This window comes from Staurois parvus, unplaced genomic scaffold, assembly GCF_062004578.1.
Source record: "Staurois parvus isolate SC_StPar_1 unplaced genomic scaffold, SC_StPar_1.0 ptg000089l, whole genome shotgun sequence".
Taxonomy (NCBI): Eukaryota; Metazoa; Chordata; class Amphibia; order Anura; family Ranidae; genus Staurois; species Staurois parvus.
This window is the reverse complement of record NW_028317885.1, coordinates 3,788,394-3,811,821: the sequence shown is the minus strand read 5'-3', so window position 1 is coordinate 3,811,821 and position 23,428 is coordinate 3,788,394. Positions and strand designations below refer to the sequence as shown.

Here is a 23,428-nt window from a genome sequence, read left to right as displayed (position 1 = left end):
AGTGTGAAAGCAGCCTTACTTGTTGAACCATTGACCCAGAACAAGCTAGAGATGTTAGAAGGAAGTCAGAATTCCTTATCATCATACTAGTACTGGGTCAATGGATCAGAAAGTATTTTAACCAATGGATCATCTTGACAACCAAGTAAGTAGCATTATCAGAAGGAGAAATCAGCAAATCTATATTTTCTTTGCCGACAAGTTCCTCTTGTACTGTAAATATGGTCATTATGCAGATTTAGCAATTCTAGGTTTTGCTGTATTTTTCAGATGCCAACACTCTTCCACCCATGCCTGCTGGCGAATACAACCAAAGACTTGTAGAAGCTAGTGAGCAGTTTAAGAAGAAGCAAGGCAAAGGCACAATTGATGTGTGGTGGCTTTTTGATGATGGAGGTAAGAAATACTGAAATACTATCAAGATCCACTGACTCTATGCTGCATTCCTATAATGAATTAATAGGAAAGACTAATGTGTTGTAACTAAACATGTTGCTCATTCTATGGAAGTTAGTAATTCTACCGAAAATGACAGTTAGTCTGTATTGATTGTATTCAGTTAGCAACAAGACCACACTCATTTGTATTATTATTAAAAAAGTAATCAGAACAAAGCTAGTATCTGATATATCTGGGAGTATATTTGTTTGTCAAAGAATTTCTTAGGTTTTTGAGATTTTACAAAACAGTGTATGAAGAAGCACAAAAATGGCACATAAACACCAGTGTGTACAGGGGTGTTGCCATTAAACGAATGTACCATAGCACAATATTATAAAGCATATGCAGAGATCAGGCAGCCTAATATAAGAGGTTGCAGACACCTCTTCAAGAGTGGGAAGGGGGAAGCTCCAAGTGGCTTGTTGATGTCTGAGGTCAGACTGGTTCAGACACGACATTCAAATGGTAGGGTTAAAATTTGGTGTAACAACATGAAAGCATGCATCCATCCTGCCTTGTATCAACGGTTCAGGCTGGTGGTGGTGGTGTCATGGTATGGGGGATGTTTTCTTGGCACTAAAGTTGCCGGTGAGTGTATATGCCAACAGAACAAATCATGTCACTTAGGTAAAATGTCTAAAATTATGGGACACAACCGGTGAAGTCAGACTAAAGCATTGATTTACTAAAGAAGAAGAGGCAGTTCAATCTGAACACCCAATTAGGTATGAGGGAAATAAGAAACACAGGATTTCTGCTAGTACACGAATAGTTGATTGAATTGAATATCGCATTACTAAGCTCAGTGAATATTCAAGTTGCTAAGTGAACAGTCTCTACTCCTTTAGTAAGTCAATCCTAATGTGGACACACGCTTGCCACCTGCATGTCCAACTAGGCAGAGCAGCTCTTATGTTTTTCGTTATTGATTGGGATTGGTTGAACACCTACAACAATATTGGCTAAAATAACTGGAAACTCATCCACCCAACATTCTTCTACTTGGAATTTGTGGTGCTGTGAAATATGTTTTTCTGAATCTTTCATAAATCTTTCATGGGCAGTACAGTGGCTAAATGGTTAGCACTTCCATCTGGCAGTACTAGGGTGGCTGGTTTGTATCTCAGCCACGGCTCCACCTGCCTGGAGTTTGCATGTTCTCCCTGTGCCTGCCTGGGTTTCCTCCGGGTACTCCGGTTTCCTTCCACACTCCAAAGACATGCTGGTAGGTTAATTGGATCCTGTCTAAATTGGCCCCAGTATGTGTATGTATGAATGTAAGTTAGGGACCTTAGACTGTAAGCTCCTGGAGGGTTAGGGACTGATGTGAATGTACAATATATATGTAAAGTGCTGAGTAAATTGACGGCGCTATATAAGTACCTGAAATAAATAAAAAAAATTTAAAAAAATAAGCACCAAGGAGCATGTGTTTAGCCAGTTGACAAAGCATAAAAAAGTAAAACAATCTATAGTAACCAAAGTTTTCACCATGTAATGGTCTCTATTCACTAGAGCCTTGCATAGTGACAAATTCTTATGAAATCCCTATGGATGCATACTTAATATTGACATTGAAGACTATCTTAAATGTGTTTTTTGTAGGCTTGACTGTTCTTATCCCACATATTCTGACCCTCAGAAAGAAATGGAAGGACTGTAAACTGAGAATTTTCATTGGAGGAAAAGTGAACCGTATTGAAGATGAAAAACTAACGTAATTATGCATGTTGCCAAGCTTTTATGAAGTGAAGTGTAGACATTTGATTTATTCACAGACAGAGAGCACCATTAATATGTTTCCTTAAATATGTAAATATATACATTCTCGCTAGGATCTAGAGTTTACCTTTTCTCCAACTGATGGTTGATGTATATGATATGCTATGTAAAGGAAGATACATGGATGCATTTTCTTCTGAATGAAAATTGCCTAACAACCATGCTAATATTCCATTTATATGTTAATATTTATTTCTGCAGGATGGCAGCACTTTTGAGTAAATTCCGTATCAAATTTGCAGATATATACATTGTTGCAGATATTAATACAAAGCCAAGCAAAGAAAGGTATGGAGTTTTTTTACTTTGTTCCCCTTTCCACTGATTTTGTCTATTCTGTTGTTGCTTTTGTGACTAAAATCACAACTACAGAAATATAGTCACAAATACTTGTAAACATTACTGTATTACACAGGTCAGACAATTACTTCAATACAGTGTTCATTTCTTTAGTTATAGTCTGCCCTATAGCAGAAATACTGGCAGGGCTGCTCACAATCACCTATATATACGTGATATGCATTTCCAGGTAGGGGGCACGCACTCCGCCCTACCCTCGCCGCTATTGGTAGCTAGAGATGTCAGTCACCGGGTCCTGGCCGGCTATTCTTGGCCAGCACTCGGTGATCATCGGGGAAAGCTGACAGGGGGAAGACCTGTGTGTAAACAATACAGGTCTCTCTGCTGTTAGCATGGACATGCTGTTTTGTATCTCTCTGCACAGCAGAGAGATACAAAGCAGCATGTCTCCCTAGTAAAACACAGCACACAGTAAAACACTCCCAGCACACAGTCAACCCTTTGATTGCCCCAGATGTTAACCCCTTCCTGCCCAGTGTCATTAGTACAGTGTCAAGGCCTTTTATTAGCACTGATCACTGTATTAGTGTTACTGGGGATGTCAATGACAGTTAGTCAGTTCCCACCCAGTGTCAGAATGCCTGCTGCAGTCCCACAGTTGCTGATAAGTCGCTGATCACCGCCATTACTAGTATAACAAAAAAAAATCCAGTATATATGCCTCCATTTGTAGACACTATAACTTTCACGTAAACCAATTAATTCACACGTATTGGGATTTTTTTTTTTTTAGCAAAGACATGTAGCAGAATACATTTTGCTCTAAATTTATGAAGAAATTAGATTTTTAACATTTTGTTATTGGATATGTTTTGTAGCAAAAAGTAAAAAATATTGTTTCTTTTTATTCAAAATTGTCAGTCTTTTGTTTATAACGCTAACAATAAAAAATACCGAGCTGATCAAATACCACCGAAAGAAAGCTCTATTTGTGGGAAAAAAAGGACATAAATTTCATTTATGTACAGCATTGCATGACCGCGCATTTGTCACTTAAAGTAACGTAGCACCGTATTACAAAAAATGGCCTGGTGAGGAAGGGGGGTAAATCCTCTGGAGGGCAAGTGGTTAAAAAAAACTCTCACTCTCACCACACCTAGAACCAACTGACCAGCAGTGGTACTCAATGTATTAACCAACGCAGCAAAATATATGTGTGAATAAATTTTACTGCACTGCAATCTCCCTATACACTAATCAATCTACTATTCATAAAATCAGAACAAAATAATTATAAAATCAATATTTTCCTTACATACTTATGAACATACTGTATATACCACATTGATTATTTTATTCTGGTTTTATGGATATTACATTGAGATCGCAGCTTATTTATACAGAGCTATATAATTATAGGCCACTCCCTTAAAAACCTAGAATTAACCCTTGAGAAACATGTACTGTAAGGAGCTTAGCTGTTAAAGTGATACTAAAGCTAAAAAAAACATTTTTTACCTTAATGCATTAAGGTAAAAATTGTTTTATATATCACTATCACTGGGTGAAGGGGAAGAGAGCATAGAAGGGATCCAGTGTTGTGCATGGCTGCATGTATTCTCCTCTCTTCCTCTTCACACAGCACTCAAGCAGCAGCAGGAGCCATTGGCTGCTGCTGTCAATCAAATGCAGTGGAGAGGAAGTGGGGGTGGGACTAAGTCCCACTGTGTGAGTCTATGAAGCACGGCTCCATAGAAACACAGCTTGGAAGCGAGCAGACACCGTGGGCAGTTGTGTATTTAGGTTTTGTGCTGCCGTAGGCAACACAAAGATCGTCTGCCCCCATGCACACAAACCAACACCACCCCCTTCCCTCTCCCGCGGAAAGAGCCTAACATTGACCAACAGCACCCCTGCCTCCCACCTGGGAAAGCCTTCCACTACACCCCCCCCCCAGCAATAGAGAGAAAGATACTCATCTCCACAGCTCCAGACATCCCCGGGAATGAGAGTAAGGCTCTACATACACCATAAAGCAGCCCGCAGCCTCTCTCTGATCCCACCTGGGTCCCATGGCACGCGTGTCCCTTCTTCCATCCCTTCATCTGGGGGAAGGTGCTGCCCCTCTGAAAAATGCCGCCTTAGGCAAGTGTCTTGTTTGCCTTGTGGTAAATACACCCCTGACTGTGAGGGTTATTTACTAAATCAGCACGGTGTAAAATCTAGTGCAGCTCTGCATAGAAGCCAATCAGTTTCCAGGTTTTATTGCCAAAGCTTAAATGAACAAGCTGAAGTTAGATGCTAATTGGATACAGTGCACAGCTGCACCAGATTCTGAGTGCTCCAGTTTTAGTAAATCTCCCCTCAAACAGCTTGCTATGGGGACAAAGAAAGAAAAGAAGGAGCCAGGATCGCCGTCGGGGGACCTGAGAAGAAGAGGATTGGGACCGTTCTGTGCAACACCACTGTACAGGGCAGGCGAATATAACATGTTTGTTATTTTAAGTTTTAAAAAAATATCTTTAATAAAACTTTATTACTCCAGTTACTATACTGTACTAGTTCTTCCTAATCCCTTTGTCTGTAATTTGCTGGACTTGGAACACACTTGCTGGTGATACTGGAGCCTGTGTTACTTTGTTTAACCAATCAGGTATGAAAGAATTTAAAAAGAGAGGTCTTTGCTAGGATATGATTAGTTAATTAAATGAACACAACTTCACCTTACTGACTATGCTTAGTGAACATTCACTTTGCTAAGTGAACAGCCTCTATTCTTTTAGTAAATAAACCCACAATTTCAATTACAAACAGATCAAAAGAGCTGCTTTATAGGGTTTGCAATACAAATCTTAACTGTGCTGCTACATCATCAAGATCAGCTCAGTCCCCTGTGACTGACTGCAGTTATATTTTAAATAAAACAAGTTAAAGTGGAACTTCACTCTCTAAATCAACATTGACTATTTGTAATCCTTATGCTGCTAGCATTAGTAAATAGATTGGAAGGTATATTATATTTATTTGTTTAAAACTGTTTTTTTTACATTTCTTCACTTACTTCTTGGCTTTCATGCCATGGCAAATGATGTCATACATCCCAGGAATCTTTTGCAGAGCTGTCCCTAGGGTTGGTGTCACCCGGTGCGGTAACACGTGGTGTCACCCCTCCAGAGAGGAAGGAGTGGTGCTGGTGTAATGGTAAAATAAGTATCCCGACCTGTGAAGATATGTATCCCCTGAAGCAACTGCGCATGTGCCGGTTTCAGGTAGAAGAAACCGATCTCTGACTTTAGAACAGAGCTGCCACAGTTAACCCCTTACAGGCTGCAAACCGCTGAAGCTGATCCCACAGATCACTATGGGTTGCAAGATCAATTACCTATATGGGGTTAACTGATCTTGCAACCCATGGTGATCCGCGGGATCAGCTTCAGCGGTTTGCAGCCTGTAAGGGGTTAACTATGGCAGCTCTGTGCTAAAGTCAGAGATCGGCGATCGGTTTCTTTGGCCTGAAACCGGCACATGCACAGTTGCTTCAGGGGATACATATCTTCACAGGTCGGGATACTAATTTTACAGCTACACCGGGGGCAGCTATCACTGTGCCGGGAATCCAGGATCACCCCAATAAATGGCCAGGACTTTCACAGAGCCCAGAAGCTCTGCTGGAATCCTGCTCCTGCACCCCCTGTGATGGTGTCACCCAGTGTGGCCCGCACCCCCATAAGGACGCCACTGGTCTTCTGGAGATGAGGAGCAGCTTTCTTAGCTAAGCCCATTCTCCTGCCAGATGGATTCCAGGAAGTAAATGGTACAGGAATCATCTGCCCTTACTCAAGATGGCCAAAGCCAGACATGCTAGGGGGTCTTTTTCTAAGTGATATCTTATCAAAATAAACCATAAAGACATGGATGGATGGGGGAGTTTGCTTTGAATATTAAAAATAGAATTAAATAGTGTTTTTGGCTTGTGGTACCCAGATACAGTGTAGTTCCGCTTTAAGGCTACATAGGTTAGACAAGGGTTCGGTAGTACATGTTGAGCCATTGAGGTTGATTTACTAAAGATAACTAGGCTGTTCACTTTGAAAGTGAAGTTTCACTTTGTAAGGGAATTTTCCCCAGAGCTCATTGAATGTGGTAAAATTTCACATTGCAAAGCATTTTTACTTGCATGTGATTGCATGATGGAAGTCGGCAGAGCTTCACCTTATTCACTAAGCTCTGGGAAAAATTCCCTTGCAAAAAGCAACCTCCCATCCAAAGTGAATATCCTATTTGCCTTTAGTAACCCAACTCTATTGTCTAAGCCAACTTTTCTCAACCAGGGTCCCGAGAAAACCCTAGGGTTCCTCCAGAGATTGCTATGGGTTTATCGAGAAGTGAGTAATTTCTGCCTTTCAGATAAGTAACTACAGACACCAGTTATCTTTTTAGTTATCTGTAAGGCTAGGTTCACACTAGCCCACACACTGTGGGCTGGTCGCATCGATTCTAGCACCCACAGCCACCCACAGCCACAACAAGATTCTCATGTGAGACACACCGGGGTGCCCCCACACATCATCCAACAGCGCAATTGTGGGTGCAGCAACTGCACGGAAACTGCATGGTCAAAAAGACGCAGTTCTCATGGTCATGCACTTTGGAAAAGGTACATACACCTTTTGGTTGCGTAAAATGTGGGTGTCAGCAAGCGTGACGGCGCACGGATCTGCACATGCGCAGAACGGCAATGCGCTCTAATCGGCTGGCGGTAGAACCTGGGCCACGGCCGCGCGTGCGCACTCGCGTTCGCGGACGCGCGCCTGGCACCAATGACGACGCTGGGCGCCCTATTTAAACCAGCTCTGCACAGACACTAGTTGCCGTATGGTCTATTTATCCTGTTCCTGTGTATCTGCTGATTGACTTGTTGCCGACCCTGCTTGATCCTGACCTTGCTGACCATCTTCTGCTCTGACCCCTGGCTCGTTTGACTACTCTCCTGGATATCCCTATTGATCTGAACTCCTGTTACCGAACCCGGTGAGTGACCTGACTATTCTTTGCCTGCTACCTTGTACCTCACTGACCCCTCCGTTACCGAATCGGCCTGTCTGACCATGCTTGCTACTCTGCTATCCATCCGTCCTGCACAGATCCGGTCATCAGTGCTCAGGCCTTTCCGCCTCTTCACGTAAGGCTCTCTACCAGTATATACCTCTGGCGGATCCCTCTACCACAGGCGGGTGTACTCAGGGGCCGCGACCTGGTCACTGTCTGCTCCAAGTCCATCCCCATCATCAGGAGCCCTGGTGAACAAGCAGACTGGGACTTAGACTCCGCGCTCTGGAGAATCCTGTCCTGTGGATTGCTAGAGGTACCGCCGGGTGGATCATGACAGTGGGCACAGCAGCCCATTCAAATCAGTGGGCTGTCATACCCGCGCAAACACAGGATGCATAGCCCGCAGTAGTGTGAAACAGGGAAAAGGAGGATTCTTCCAGAGATTGCATAGTTAGCTTGAAAAAAGACACAAGCCCATCTAGGTCAACCAACAGATAAAATGAATAAACAGAAAATAGAAAAACTCCATATGCAGAACTCAGCCCCAGTTCACATATACATACAGTACATTTGAACCACAACTGATTCGCATGACATGAACCAAAAGGCTTTTCTATGGAGCTGGCTCACATATGTGCGGGCCGGCCTCAGTACGATTTAAAAAACAGTCCATTACGATTTGTAGCCTGGTTCAGGTGTGATTTCCAATGTCATACACTTTAACAATTCACACCTGAATTTCACCTGAACCACTGAGCAAAGTCACACCAGACTGGGATTGAAATCGTGCTGCAAACCGGCTCCGTATATATTTGAGCCCCAGGCTCAGAGTTCATCCAAAGGGAAAACAAAAACCCTATAACGCATGGTACAATTTTGCTCCAGTGGGGGAAAAAAATCCTTCCTGGTCCCTTGAAGGCAAACAAATATCCCCTGGATCAACCATCTCTGTTGTTATTACATACATTTTATATTTTGTGTATTTAAGAATGCATTCACAAGTCTCCTTGTAGAGTACAAACTTGACTATGTATTTACATTTCAGGGAAAAGGACATCTTTTATCTGTCAGATGTGTTTGTGACTTCTACCTGCAGAAAATATCCCTATCCTGCTTAGTTTTTCCTGTTGTCAAGTTTAATCCATTAGCCGTAGTGATGTGATAATTAGTCATGACTGTGAATGAGAGGTGTATTTCATCTAACACACATAAACTGTAATAATTACAGAGTATTAGCCAAAAAAGTCTGATCGCATGTTTTTGGTGTCAAATACATTTTGAAGTGTTTCCTTGTCTCGTGTATGACTGAGTATCGCTATGTGCCATAATATTTGAAATATTCACCAGACTTTGCTGCACTTTCCATCTGTCTACTACCAAGTGCTTCTTGTCATTTGAAAATGAATGGGTAGCTGGATGAAAATGTATATTGGCCTTTTATCCCTAATAGCAAGCCATTTCTTACAACCTCCGCAAAAGCGTCAATTTATGGTTTAATTCTAGTTTTTTTTTCATTTTCTGATAATTTTTGTAATGTGTTTTCTCATGCAAAATGTCATAAGGCATAGCTAGAGGTGCCGGAAGGCCTCCATTTAACAGTCTTTTGTTCATGTTTTGTAGCTGGAAGTTTTTCGAAGAGATGATTGAACCTTACAGACTCCACGAAAGCGCCAAAGATGTACCTACTGCTGAGAAAATAAGAAGAGAAAATCCATGGAAAATAACAGATTCTGAGATTGAAATGTTCAAAGAGAAGGTAGTTGATTATTATATGTCACAATACAACTGATAACTCTAATTTTCGGTGTCTTCAATGGCAGTCTGCTAGATATATCCTAAGGAACACAGCAAGTCTATAATAACATTTAGCTAAAGGAACTTAAATCTTAGCTTTGGGAGACACTTTCCCACCAATAATTCTGACCAAGAACAAAATTCCAGTGAACTCAAATTCGGTACATATGTTTTATGTATTAAATTGGTGGTATCTTATGTTTCACCTTGAAGAACTTGGTGATACTCACGTTTGGCTCCCTTACCCTTAGACGTAAACAGGAACTAAATCCACTAATTTGACAGTTTCCCAACACAGTTTTCACTCAAGGCGTGCCATGAACAATAACTGTCATGGTTGCTTGTACTCTTAACCATCAAGCCATCAAATGGCTAGTGTCATAAATGATCATATGTGCAAAACCATGGCAACTGCAGATCAAACAGAGGCTGACATGGCAGCTTTCGTGGCTGTAAAGGAGAGGATGGTTTAGTTCTGCATTAACAATTAACTTTTGCATTGGCATACCTCCTTAGACCCAGTCTGTCCAGACAGTATGATCAACTGCTGACCTTGGCACCATCCATAGGCAGCTTAATTCTTCAATAAGACACAGAAGTTGAATGCAATGCAATTTTACTTCTTCTAATTGCAGTACAGAGGTTGTATTTCCAGTCTTTTGACGTGTAAAAAGACAATGACTTTTCTAAGCTCTGTGAATAATTAACACCGAGGGAACATGGAAGGAAGGAGTGACTACCCAGGACTGAGCTAACTAGCATTAAACAGGAAGGGAGGACAGACAAAGATACCAAAATCACATTAGTAAACAAGCTGCTGTGGCCCAATGCTTCCACTAGATGTTAGCATACTACAGAAAAATGATAACCTGATGTAGTTCAATACAACACAGAGAAATTACATGAGAGGGGACAGAACAAGCAGTATCCCATAAAGTAACCACAAACCATAACTCCTAACCATTAACCTCTAAAAGCCCAACCCAACTTTAGCCCTAAAAGAGACCTTTTCACCAGACTATTCATTTCAACAAAAAGCTTTCCTATAAGATTATATTTCATTTTGTGTATTTTATGTGTGTTATATACCTGGGCAGTACAGTGGCTAAATGGTTAGCACTTCCACCTGGCAGTACTAGGGTCGTTGGTTTGAATCCCAACCACGCAGCACCACATGCCTAGAGTTTTCATGTTCTCCCTGTGCCTGCGTGGGTTCCCTCCAGATACTCCAGTTTCCTCCCACACTCCAAAGACATGCTGGTAGGTTAATTGGATACTGTCTAAATAGGCCCTAGTGTATGTATGTATGAATTTAGGTAGGGACCTTAGATTGTACGCCCCTTGAGGGTTAGGGACTGATGTGAATGTAAAATATATATAAATAAAGCGCTGCATAAATTGACAGTGCTATATAAGTACCTGTAATAAATAAATACCTGTAAAGGCCTCCCCCTTGTGATGACAATCCTCAGCAGACTTAAAGCCATCACTCAAGTGACACTCTATCGTAATTTATTATGCTCCTTCCCTAGCAGATACTTGAAAGGTTATATAGGAGATGAAGGGAGGGGTGGGGCCTGGGCCAGCACGATGAAAAATTTAACTCAGAAGAAGAGAAGGCTATGACAAGGCGGGATGGTGGGGGGAGGGAGCTGTGCTAGGAAATAGACTCTTCCTGGAATAATCAACTTTTCTAGGAAGTTCAAGGGCACATTACTAGCTATAAATAAAAATCTCTTTTGAAAAGGAAATGCTTTATTTTTTCCAGCTCCAGCTAAAAGCTGGGTTGGTCAGAGCTAAGGACTCCCAGCCCATCCCCAATGACAGGACTCAAGTCTGACCATTGGCTTCTCAGTCATCAAATGCTGCATTGACAGAAGAATAAAAGGTATTTAACCCTTTGGCGCCAGCGCCTCCTGGCCCTTTTAGGGGTATTAGATGCTGGGAGGCAGGGTTTGTGATCATGTGACTGCTGTGATTGGCTGTCACAGTGGTCATATGATCGGAAAGCTCCTGATTGCCTCTTACCGTTATGGCCCACCCACCGAGAAGCCATATATATGCGTGCAGCCGGCGCCAAGGTGTAGAGTTTGTAGAAATGGGTAAACAGAGCAGCAGGGGAAAAAATAAAAGGTAAGTGGAGGGAGGGGAAATCAAACAAAGCATGGTTTCCTTTATAAAAAACTCATAAGTTATCTTTAAAATCACAAACTGAAATTTCTGGCTCCATATCCTACCAGTACTGCGCTGAACCATCACCAGGAGTCTTTGCTCATTTTTGAAGGGTATTAGTAAACATTTTATACAAAGTCAACTCATAGCCACAGGCTATCCCCGCTTCAGTCGATCCTGAATACGGCAGCCAGACTTATCCTCCTCACCAACTGCTCCGTTTCCGCCACCCCCCCTCTGCCATTCACTCCACTAGCTTATGATTGCCCAACGGATCAAATTCAAAATCCTAACACTGACGTACAAAGCTGTCCATCATACTGCCCCAAACTACATCACAGACCTAATATCCAAGTACCACCCAACACGCACTCTCCACTCCTCACAAGACCTCCTTCTCTCTAATTCCCCGGTCTCCTCCTCCCATGCCCGTCTCCAGGACTTCTCCAGAGCGTCACCCATCCTCTTGAACTTCCTACCCCAATCCATCAGACTATCACCTACTCTCCTCTCCTTAAGGCGCACCCTGAAAACCCACCTCTTCAGGGAAGCCTACCCCACCCCCTGCTACTTGCCGACTTACTCCACTCTTCCCACCACTTCATCCCCCACAGCTATTTTGTCCTGTACCACTATCCCCTCCCTCCTAGATTGTAAGCTCCAAGGAGCAGGGCCCTCGAACCCCTCATGTGTCGCATTGTATTGTTGTTGTACTGTTGCATGTACTGTCTCCCATTGTAATGTACAGCGCTGAGCGAACTCTTGGCGCTTTATAAATACTGTATAATAATAATAATGTTTTAGGTTTACAAAGAAGGATTTACCTAAAACTGACCTTAGTTCCCTGGGTGGTCCAAGTTTCCTTTATGTTTTTCTTGTAGACTCCATTATCGTGTTACTCTCATGCAGCAGGCCTCTTTAGTTTTTTGTTCTACATTATGTGGTTTTGTAAAGACTGCCCCAGCTGGGAGCAACTAGGAATTCTTGTGGAGATACTGTATCTCATCACTGTAGCTCCAAAAAAGATATCAGAATCCAGTTTAGACATGGCAAGAGCAGCAGGTGAAGCAGATTTTGAAAATCATGTCTATTTCTTTTCAGTCAATGTTGGTTACTAACTATTGAAACAAAATAAACCAGGCAGTTCTGCAGATTGGTTATGATATTGGGACCAGTCACACCATAATGAAATGTGCTGCATCTCATGCATTATTGTGCTTCCTTTTAAGTTAAGTGGACTGGTCGATCCTGAAACCCTTCCTTTAGCTAGGGAAGGCTTTCTGCCTTCCGTCTTTCCCTAGGAATGGTTGGGCTTTCCTTTTTCTTAGTCCCTGTAAATACCAGTGGTTGCAGCAGATACCTGGGCGCCTTCAATACTATTTTCTTTGATCAGGTTCCCAAGACTAGGAGGTTTGAGGGGGAGGATGGGGTGTGAGGTAACCCTCCCCTTAACTCTTTCTCTCTATCCCCATTTCACTTACATACTTACATTTGCCCCCCTTTTTCTCTCCTCTCCGTCCCCCTTCTCCAGATTTCCTTCTTACATTTTTACACGTTCCTGTTGTATTGTGCATATGTTCTTTTATTTTCTTTAATGGTCTTCAGCACTACATTACCAATGTTCTCTGTCTGTACCCAGTGAAGTTTCCTTATTTTTAATAAAAATATAAGAGAAACAAAAAAAGATATTTGGGCTATCAATGTACTTTAGATTTGCATTGGGTGCCTTAAGTTTACGTGGCAACGCTCGGCAAATCTACAATGCCTTACAATGCATTGCAGTAACCTGTATTGTAATCCAAGTCATTACGTACATTATAGCACATTATGGTATGAACAAGCCTTTAGATATTCAAAATGCATAAGATTGTTCTGAGCTCTGTTCCTTTACTGTGACCAGATTGTCTAGTAAAATACAATGGGCAGTAAGGTCACATCCTACAAATCTTCTGCTGCAGTAAATGGACCCATCACATTTTATATAAGCAGGAACCCTGTAAAACTGTATGTCACATCCATTAAGTGCTCAGTTTTGTTATATTCTTTTCTTCACTTGCAGAGTTACAGACAAGTAAGACTTAATGAACTTCTGCAAGAACATTCCCGATCTGCAAACCTCATTGTTTTGTAAGTATGAAGTATTTGGGTCTACTGGTCTCAGCCTCCAATCGTCAAAGAACACGCAAGTTTGAAATTCAGATGTCTGAGTGCCTTTGTTATAAATAGTTTTAAAAAGTTAAACAATGAAATGGTATTAGCCTTTGATGACATGAATTATTATATAGGAAGTGTAAAGCCTTAGCAGTTTAGGCAACAACAGTATTTAAAGAAGCCCTAACATTTCTAGGCCTACTGCCATATCTTTGTGAATCTATGTATATAACGTACCCATAAGCTTTATAAAGGTCCTCACATACATATTTGTTTATTTCTGGCAGCTTCTTGCTACTGCTGAAATTGAGCAGTTATGCTACTTTCACGCAGGTGACCAAGGGCACAGTTTGCGTCCGGAGGTGGCTAAGCACGACCACTGGATGCAGCAACACTCTGTGCTATTAGCGCGTAAAATTCAGCAAGTTAGCTGCAACTAGTTTGTTGTTTGGTCAGAACTCTGCAAAAATGCTGACCATGGATGCACCACACTGTCTGCTTCCAGGTTTGGTCGGAGAATCTATTCACATGGAACCGATCAACATGCGAACAGCAGCAACATTGGCCATTGATTTGTACAGAGTACATATCTGACAACTGTTTCTAGTGGTACACAGTGTGTGCAGCCAGTGTTTAAAACCACTGGCGAGAATCAGTATTGTGCGGCCATTGGAGCATAGTCTTAGTGCCACCATCCTTGTAGCTTCACATAATTCCTGATGTCAAGCAATGCTATCAGTCACTTTCTGAGGGGGTACCTTGTCCCTACTTACACTTTGGAGCCAGTCTTGCTATCTGTCAAACTCATCACCAACTTCCAGAGTATTGTGACGTGATGTCAACATAAAACATATCAAGAGCGACTTCAGGAACTTAACATGTACAGTCTGGAGCAAAGAAAGGAAAGGGTAGACTTGATTGAAACCTTTAAATACATTAAGACGGTGAATAAGGTTCAAGAAGGCAGTATTTTCAACAGGAAACCAAAATCAAGAACAAATGATCATGACCTTAAACTAACTGGAAAAAAGTTCAAAACTAATCTCAGAAAGTACTATTTTACTGAAAGAGTAGTTGATGCTTGGAATAAACTTCCAGCAGAGGTATTGAGCCAGTCAATGGTAAATAGCTTCAAACATGCTTGAGACAAACCTAGTTAACAAAAAAAAAAAAAAAACAACCCCCCCCCCCAGACAAAAAACCACAAAAGAAAAAACTAAAAGAAAAGAAAACGTGGCCATGCAGGGCTTTGCCCATGCGGCTGTGTCATCCATTGTGATCTGTGAATGAATGAGCTACAACTACCACCTACCACCATAACAGATGGCTTGTAATTCTCAAGAAAGTACAAAGGTACTGATGAGCACACTTGTAGTTCATTGATCTTCCTGCTCTCTAGTAACTGTCTGCCTGTAGAGGAGGTATGGACAGACAGCTATACTGAGATTCTTCAGGGGCCTGACATTGCACCCACAATCTGCTGATCATGGGTGCAATGCTCTGCAGGCTTCTTTAGAAGAAATAATAAATGCACATTTTTTTTTACCTGCAAAAATATGTGCATTTATTTTTTTTTTTAAATTGGAACTTAGCCTTAAAGAAAAATAAGTTGATATTATCATAAAGGAAGTGGTACAAATGTCTGAGTATTGAGGCATTTTCACAACAGTTTTTCCGTACTACAATAAGTAGAATTTATTCTCATATACAGTCAGGTCCATAAATATTGGGACATCGACACAATTCTAACATTTTTGGCTCTATACACCACCACAATGGATTTGAAATGAAACGAACAAGATGTAATTTAACTGCAGACTGTCAGCTTTAATTTGAGGGTATTTACATCCAAATCAGGTGAACGGTGTAGGAATTACAACAGTTTGCATATGTGCCTCCCACTTTTTAAGGGACCAAAAGTAATGGGACAATTGGCTTCTTAGCTGTTCCATGGCCAGGTGTGTGTTATTCCCTCATTATCCCAATTACAATGAGCAGATAAAAGGTCCAGAGTTCATTTCAAGTGTGCTATTTGCATTTGGAATCTGTTGCTGTCAACTCTCAAGATGAGATCCAAAGTGCTGTCACCATCAGTGAAGCAAGCCATCATTAGGCTGAAAAAACAAAACAAACCCATCAGAGAGATAGCAAAAACATTAGGCGTGGCCAAAACAACTGTTTGGAACATTCTTAAAAAGAAGGAACGCACCAGTGAGGTCAGCAACACCAAAAGACCTGGAAGACCACGCAAAACAACTGTGGTGGATGACCGAAGAATTCTTTCCCTGGTGAAGAAAACACCCTTCACAACAGTTGGCCAGATCAAGAACACTCTCCAGGAGGTAGGTGTATGTGTGTCAAAGTCAACAATCAAGAGAAGACTTCACCAGAGTGAATACAGAGGGTTCACCACAAGATGTAAACCATTGGTGAGCCTCAAAAACAGGAAGGCCAGATTAGAGTTTGCCAAACGACATCTAAAAAAGCCTTCACAGTTCTGGAACAACATCCTATGGACAGATGAGACCAAGATCAACTTGTACCAGAGTGATGGGAAGAGTATGGAGAAGGAAAGGAACTGCTCATGATCCTAAGCATACCACCTCATCAGTGAAGCATGGTGGTGGTAGTGTCATGGTGTGGGCATGTATGGCTGCCAATGGAACTGGTTCTCTTGTATTTATTGATGATGTGACTGCTGACAAAAGCAGCAGGATGAATTCTGAAGTGTTCCAGGCAATATTATCTGCTCATATTCAGCCAAATGCTTCAGAACTCATTGGACACCACTTCACAGTGCAGATGGACAATGACCCAAAGCATACTGCAAAGGCAACCAAAGAGTTTTTTAAGGGAAAGAAGTGGAATGTTATGCAATGGCCAAGTCAATCACCTGACCTGAATCCGATTGAGCATGCATTTCACTTGCTGAAGACAAAAGTGAAGGGAAAATGCCCCAAGAACAAGCAGGAACTGAAGACAGTTGCAGTAGAGGCCTGGCAGAGCATCACCAGGGATGAAACCCAGCGTCTGGTGATGTCTATGCGTTCCAGACTTCAGGCTGTAATTGACTGCAAAGGATTTGCAACCAAGTATTAAAAAGTGAAAGTTTGATTTATGATTATTATTCTGTCCCATTACTTTTGGTCCCTTAAGAAGTGGGAGGCACATATGCAAAGTGTTGTAATTCCAACACTGTTCACCTGATTTGGATGTAAATACCCTCAAATTAAAGCTAACAGTCTGCAGTTAAAGCACATCTTGTTCGTTTCATTTCAAATCCATTGTGGTGGTGTATAGAGCCAAAAATGTTAGAATTGTGTTGATGTCCCAATATTTATGGACCTGACTGTATGTAAAGAAAAATTGCAAGGTAGGAAGGATCACTTTGATTGTTTAAAATATGACTAAACTAACTTTTCAAATTTTTGACAAAATGGAGAAGGATTAGAACACCTGTAATGTTTTTGTTCTGGTCTGTTTGTCCTGTTTACTGTTATCATCAAAAGTAAAAGTGAAAGAAAATCCCAAATTTTGGATTATCACTGGAACAGGAATTGACAGTCAGAGATTCCTTCACATAGGAGGCATTTCCTCTTACTTCCTATTCTGGCTGTGGGGTAGGAAATGAAGGGGGATCTCCTCAATGGGACACAGATGGAAAGAAATGTACAGGGGCTATAACCTTCCTTTTACTCTCTCCAAAATAATAAAAAAAAAAGTTTTGTCTTTAGTTCTGCTTTGCAAATGAGAAACTGATGAGAGCAGCACAAGTAGGATGTAGAATTTACAAAAAGAACATTGGCGAACTGGAGAAAGTACAGAGAAGGGCAACCAATCTAATACAAGGCATGGAGGCGCTCAGCTATGAGGAAAGATTAGAGGAACTGAATTTATTCTCTCTTGAGAAGAGGAGATTAAGGTGGGATATGATCAACATGTATAAATACATCAGTGGTTCATATAGTGAACTCGGTGTAGAGCTATTCACCCTGAGGTCATCACAGAGGAGAAGGGGGCACTCTTTACGTCTGGAGGAAAAGAAATTTAATCTCCAAACACGGAAAGGTTTCTACACAGTGAGAGCTGTGAAAATGTGGGATAGACTCCCTACTAACATTTATAGGTAAAGTTCATCCAGGGAATATCCTATTGCCTCTTGGGGGATCAGGAAGGAATTTTTTTGCCAGCAGGAGCAAATTGGATCATGCTTTGCTTTGTTTTTTTTTGCCTTCCTCTGGATCAATTGTGGGTATAGGATTATAACTTTTTTTTTATGGTTGACTATAAAAACTAACTATGTATCTATGTAACAACCACAGCCAGAGCATACCTATCATCTATTTATCCCTATCAAAGGTACATTTTAATTGAAGATGCAACAAGCCCTTGAAACTGCAGCTTAGTCTTGTTCTAATCGAGAATATCTATTAGCTAAATCCTATCTGTATGTTAATGACAGAGTCTCATTAATGATCAATGCTTGTTTTTTCTATTGACAGGAGCCTTCCAGTTGCAAGAAAAGGAACAGTATCCGATCACCTTTATATGGCATGGGTGGAAATTCTCTCTAAAAATCTTCCACCTGTACTTCTGGTTAGAGGAAATCACAAGAGTGTACTAACGTTCTATTCCTAACACTAAAACTTCACCTATCTTCATATTAAAGTCAATATTTACTTGTATTCAAAGTGCGTAACTAGATTTCTAAAATGTAAACTATAATGGTAAAGCTCTACAGTAAAGGCAAAAAGAAAAAAAGCAAGTATTTGATCTTAACAATAAATCAAATTTAATATTAAGTTCATTGAATTGATGAGACTGCCTAATATAATCATCAAAACCAAAATCTTGTTTTCAAAGTGCAAATTACCATTGTTAAATTTTAATATTCTGCTGCTTTGATAATATATTTTAACTGCATTCTTCTATTATGTGTAAAGTGGGTATTAAGATTAGCTTTCTTTAATAGCATAATATATCAGTTGTAAAACATAAACTATATTTTATATTTTTATGATAATCTAGCTATATATGTATCCCTAAGGATGTGAACAGCACGATTATTAGCACAGAGCATTTCTCAGTTTGCCTCTGAGAATCTTGCTTTAAATGAAAAAATACCAGTATGCATGATAGACTTTTGGTTGGCTCTTCGTGGTCACATGCAGTTCAGTGCAATAGCTTTTGTCATGGCAATACATACACAGGGAAATAAGAGGAAATTGTTATATTTTACACTTCATGAACGGCATGTACATTAGAAAATACAAGTGCAATTTATATTTTTATCCAAATTGTAGAATCAGTAATAAAGTTTCACATTTCTACAGTAGATCCATTTTAAGAGCAGACATTTTAAATATATGTAAAGAAAAATATATTTAAGTTATTTTCTCATGCTTGTTAAATCTTTAAATTTCCTCTTGAGGCACTTTTGGTCTTGCTTTTATGTTTACTATATTTGATTTGATGTTTTCCATCTAGAATGCTTTGTAATGTTTTTATTTGTCTTTCTGTTGAAAAATAAATCAATAAAAATAATAAAACTTTTAATTTGGTGTTTGTCATTAGTATGGAAATATGTCTGATTGAGGTTTACTAGAACATTACAAGTACTAGCTTTGCTTTTAAGCCTCAGTCTAGTAAACAGATGTGTTTTTTTAAAGCCATAATTCATATCGTGCCAATATAAATATACCTATTCCTCTATCCACTGATAGCAAACAACATTCATAAAGGTACCTATTCAAGAGTTGACCAGGATACCCTCTCTAAAGTTGGCCTTACACCAGTAGGGTAGAAATGAACGGGCCGCACACTGATGCTTTCACCAATGCTCTCATCTCTCCATTTCCTGCTCTAATGCATTTTACGTCACAAAGGATTAAATCATTAATGTGCAGCCTATTCATTTATACTTGACAAATAGTTGTGCCCATCAGAGTGCCCCTTAACATTCAATGTGCCCATCAGAGTTCCCCTGTAAGACTACACCCTACCTTGAGGGCAGACAGGAGCTGTGCCGGGATCCTTGCTGGACGCTTGTGTACAGGCAGGGAGCAGGAGCCAGGGAGATAGTGAGCTGAAATGGGCGGGGCGCAAACATGATGTAATGTTGCCGTGACGACCACCCTACTCAGTGGCGTATCTGTCAGTGCTGTTGGGGCCATTCGCAGACCACGGTCCGCCATTTAGTGACTGCTCTTCTAGATGAAAAGATCAATTTCTGTCTGTAGCTAACCTGTCCTCGATTATCTCTACCTCTGGATCCAGGAGAAATAAAGCTCCAGACAACGAAGTGTAAAAGCTGTATCTCTGAAAGTTTAATACAAAGTAAGAAATTATATACAGAACTCAACAATACAGAACTAAACAGGCGTTGCTTAATTTAGGATAACCAATGAAACATTCCACTCTTATCAGTGTAGATACATGAAGAACAGAAACTACAAATAGCTGAGGGGCACCATATAAGGTGCATCAGTTTACAGAGAAATAAAAACCAATTCCTGAGAAACAAAACTTGAGCTGTTACATGTAAACTGTTACATATCTGAAATGGAGGCATTATAGAAAATGGATACCAGTTTAAAGATTTATCTCCTTACACTAGATGATGTATGATTGATGCCTGTGCATTTCTGGAGAGGTTGCAAGATTCAGGAGACAGGAACCAAGAGCTTCGATACAGATATTTCCAGTTAGAAAAGCTTTTAGCACCCCCATCACCCAAAGGCAGCCAACAGGGATGTTCACGTGCTGCAGTTACTATGCTTGGCTTCATACCTGCAGCAAAAGTTATTGCTCTTGTCGCATTTGGTGGTCAGTAGGTCTGCCAAACATGACCCATTCATGTGAATGAGGAAATACCTAAAACACCCCACAACCATGTGCAATCCCGCAGGTACAGCACTTATAGGATGAAAACCAGCAGTGAGTAGGCACCACATCACCTCCTTACCTTCTGACAAATGCCTCTGAAAACCGATCCAAACACAGCACTTTAGGAGCAAGTGTAAATTTAGTATGGTAGGATAAGTGGTGTCATCTACCTGGCTGTGCTGTCTCGCAGAAATGAAAGAAGTGGCTGGACAGGATTACAGATGCTTTGAAAGGTAAGACGGTACTCAGTCTGTATGTGTATTTGAACAGTGTAGAATGACCCTATCACATACTTTATGTTTTTTTTTTTAAAAAAAGGCCATACATGTAAAGAAGAGATTGGATATTCACCTCTTCTGCCGACCACACTACTGAACACTGCATCAATCACAAGAAATTGTCCCCTGAAGTCCGCTGACAAACTAACACTTCTGGGAGTGTCGATCTCTATGGTTCCTCTGCAGGAGTAGGCAGTGACATGAGGTCAGCAGGAAGAACCAGTAGGAGCTGATTCCACTGTAGGTTACCCCACTTCCAAGCAGTTCCCTGGTGGTTCATAGATTTACCCCATAAGATGAAATTGTCACTTATTCCAGCTACCATTACTTGCAACTGCATATTTTGGGTCGCTACCAGTATTTTGCTAGCAGGGAAGAGCTCCCAGTTTAGTCCGAACACCAGAATTTTAAAATTTTAGTCCATGAACTTGTCCATACACCAGAATTTTAGCCTGTTTGAAAGGAGCCAAATTTCATATATTGGTCATTTTGAAAGGGAAGGAGATTGGAATATAATGGTCTGGTTAATCTCTTGTTTCCATTGGAGAATGTCTATTAAGACAATTTTGCCAACCAAGAGAGTGGGAGGCAACACTTTCTGGTGAGTGTACACCTGAGAGAGGGGAACCTCATATTTTTCACAAAAAATATTTTCACACGTGGTGGTGATCCTTTAAGGAGTTTTTGAAGAATTTTTTGGTGGATAAATTAACCACTTCCCATCCGGCCCATGTATATATACGACCGGAAGGGAGCAGTGCAGGGGCAGGTTGCCGTTCATAAATGGCGCCCACCATTTTAGCCTGTGTGTGCTCCCTGGGAGTGTGCTGCACCACTGTGTGAGGTCCTGATCATATGATCACTGATTGCCCAATCAGTGATCACATGAATAGTAGTAAACAAGATGTCACTTCCTGACATCATTGCTTACTACGTGTGAAATCTGTGAATGATCACTGAGGTCACATGTTACAGGGCCATTCACAACAGCCTTGTACCATGTGACAAGCTGTGACCAATCACAGCTCTCACAGTATTTCTCAATGGCTGCAAGAATGCAGCCAGAGAGAAAGAGAAATGATTGCTTTTGCAGACTTTATGGGTGTAAAAGCAATCAATGAAAAAAAAAAAAATCATCACCCCCCCCACAAGTAGTACAGTGTCACTAGGGTGACAGTATGTTAAAAAAACATAAATAATATAAAAAAAAAAATAAAAATGTAAAAAAAAATTTTTTTTAATTATCATTTTTGGTTATAAACCAATTTGGGTTATTTTTTTGCTAAAAAGATAACTAAATCTTCACAAGATTTATGAAGAAAAAGTATCTATTTACAAAATTTTATAAGAAAAACACTTTTTTTCAAAATGTTTGGACTTTTTAATTTACATAGCAAAAAAATAAAAATCCCAGTGCTGAATAAATACCACCAAAATAAAGTTTTATCTGTCTCAAAAAAATGCTAAAAAATTCATATGTGTACAGTGTTGCATGATTGCGCAATTGTCATTCAAAGTGTGATAGCGCTGAAAGCTGAAAATTGGCCTGGACAGGAAGGGAGTGAAAGTGTCCGGACTTGAAGTGGTTAATATCATTTGGACTTTTTTTGGGACTATACACTTCATATATTTTTATTGTTTATTATTTTTTATTTTATTTATTTTTCTATTTACATATGTATTTGTAATTTTTCACATGGATAAGAGTTTATACGCTACTTGATCACTTGCTAAGTGTTCTTTTATGTGTTTCATTTATTCATTTTTAGAGTGGCAGCATTTTGTGTTTATACACAGTTTAGCGCAGTTTTATTGTTTATCATCACTTAAAAACTTCACATATTGTATTGGGATTTTCTCCTGCTACTACATATGACAGCTTCCTTTGTCCGTTTTGTCAAAGGTTATTAAGTATCCGTAGCAACCATTGATGTCATACTGCCCCATTCATTTAGTGGCAGGGAAGCCCTGGCTTTGTTGTTAACACGTTCTCACCGGTTGCTAAGATTGCTGCAGGTGTAGACACCTGCAGCTTCCTTAACAACCATTAACAGCAGAAGAATAAAGCTGTAATGTCCATATTTGATCAATAACTTTCCAAATTGTCAAAGGCATGATGGTCCTCTTTTTCAAGGTGACAGAATCACCTTGAAAAAGAGGGCCAACGTGCTCTAGAAATGGTGTAATTGTTTTGCTGATATGGGACTTCAATAAATTCTGCTGCTGAATCTACTTCATGTGCTGCTTTTCTCTTCATTTCTGGATTGTGTATGGTACCACTGTAAAGCCATGCACTCGTTGGTTACATGGGTTACTTGTCTATGCAGCGTAGCTTGATGAATTGTCATAGTTGGTCAATGACGTCAGTGAGGAGACCCCATACCTTTGTTTATGCTCAGCTGTCCTTCACAAGATTTGTCATTTGGTGGGTTGGCAGGTGGCGGATATGGCGATTGTTGTGGATCTACATTGGCAGATGACATATTGGATGGAGGATGTTTGTTGCGGGACTTTTTTCTTATCAAAGGGCTTGTCAAAATTGTGTTTGTTTTTATTTTTGTAGTATTAAATGT

At 40.5% G+C, this 23,428-nt stretch overlaps 1 protein-coding gene across 3 annotated transcripts in view; it reads left to right on the top strand.

Annotated features, from left to right (window-relative positions):
- Nucleotides 1-19,248, top strand: part of SLC12A1 (solute carrier family 12 member 1) — a 168,569-nt gene extending 149,321 nt beyond the window's left edge. For all 3 annotated transcript variants that reach the window (XM_089670337.1, XM_089670336.1, XM_089670338.1), the window contains exons 21-26: nucleotides 271-396; nucleotides 2,047-2,158; nucleotides 2,425-2,511; nucleotides 9,196-9,331; nucleotides 13,601-13,668; nucleotides 18,195-19,248. In XM_089670337.1, coding sequence (XP_089526463.1) covers nucleotides 271-396; nucleotides 2,047-2,158; nucleotides 2,425-2,511; nucleotides 9,196-9,331; nucleotides 13,601-13,668; nucleotides 18,195-18,330 — 665 coding nt within the window. In that variant the 3' untranslated portion in view covers nucleotides 18,331-19,248. The remainder of the gene's footprint in view (nucleotides 1-270; nucleotides 397-2,046; nucleotides 2,159-2,424; nucleotides 2,512-9,195; nucleotides 9,332-13,600; nucleotides 13,669-18,194) is intronic.
- Nucleotides 19,249-23,428: the final 4,180 nt, after the last annotated feature.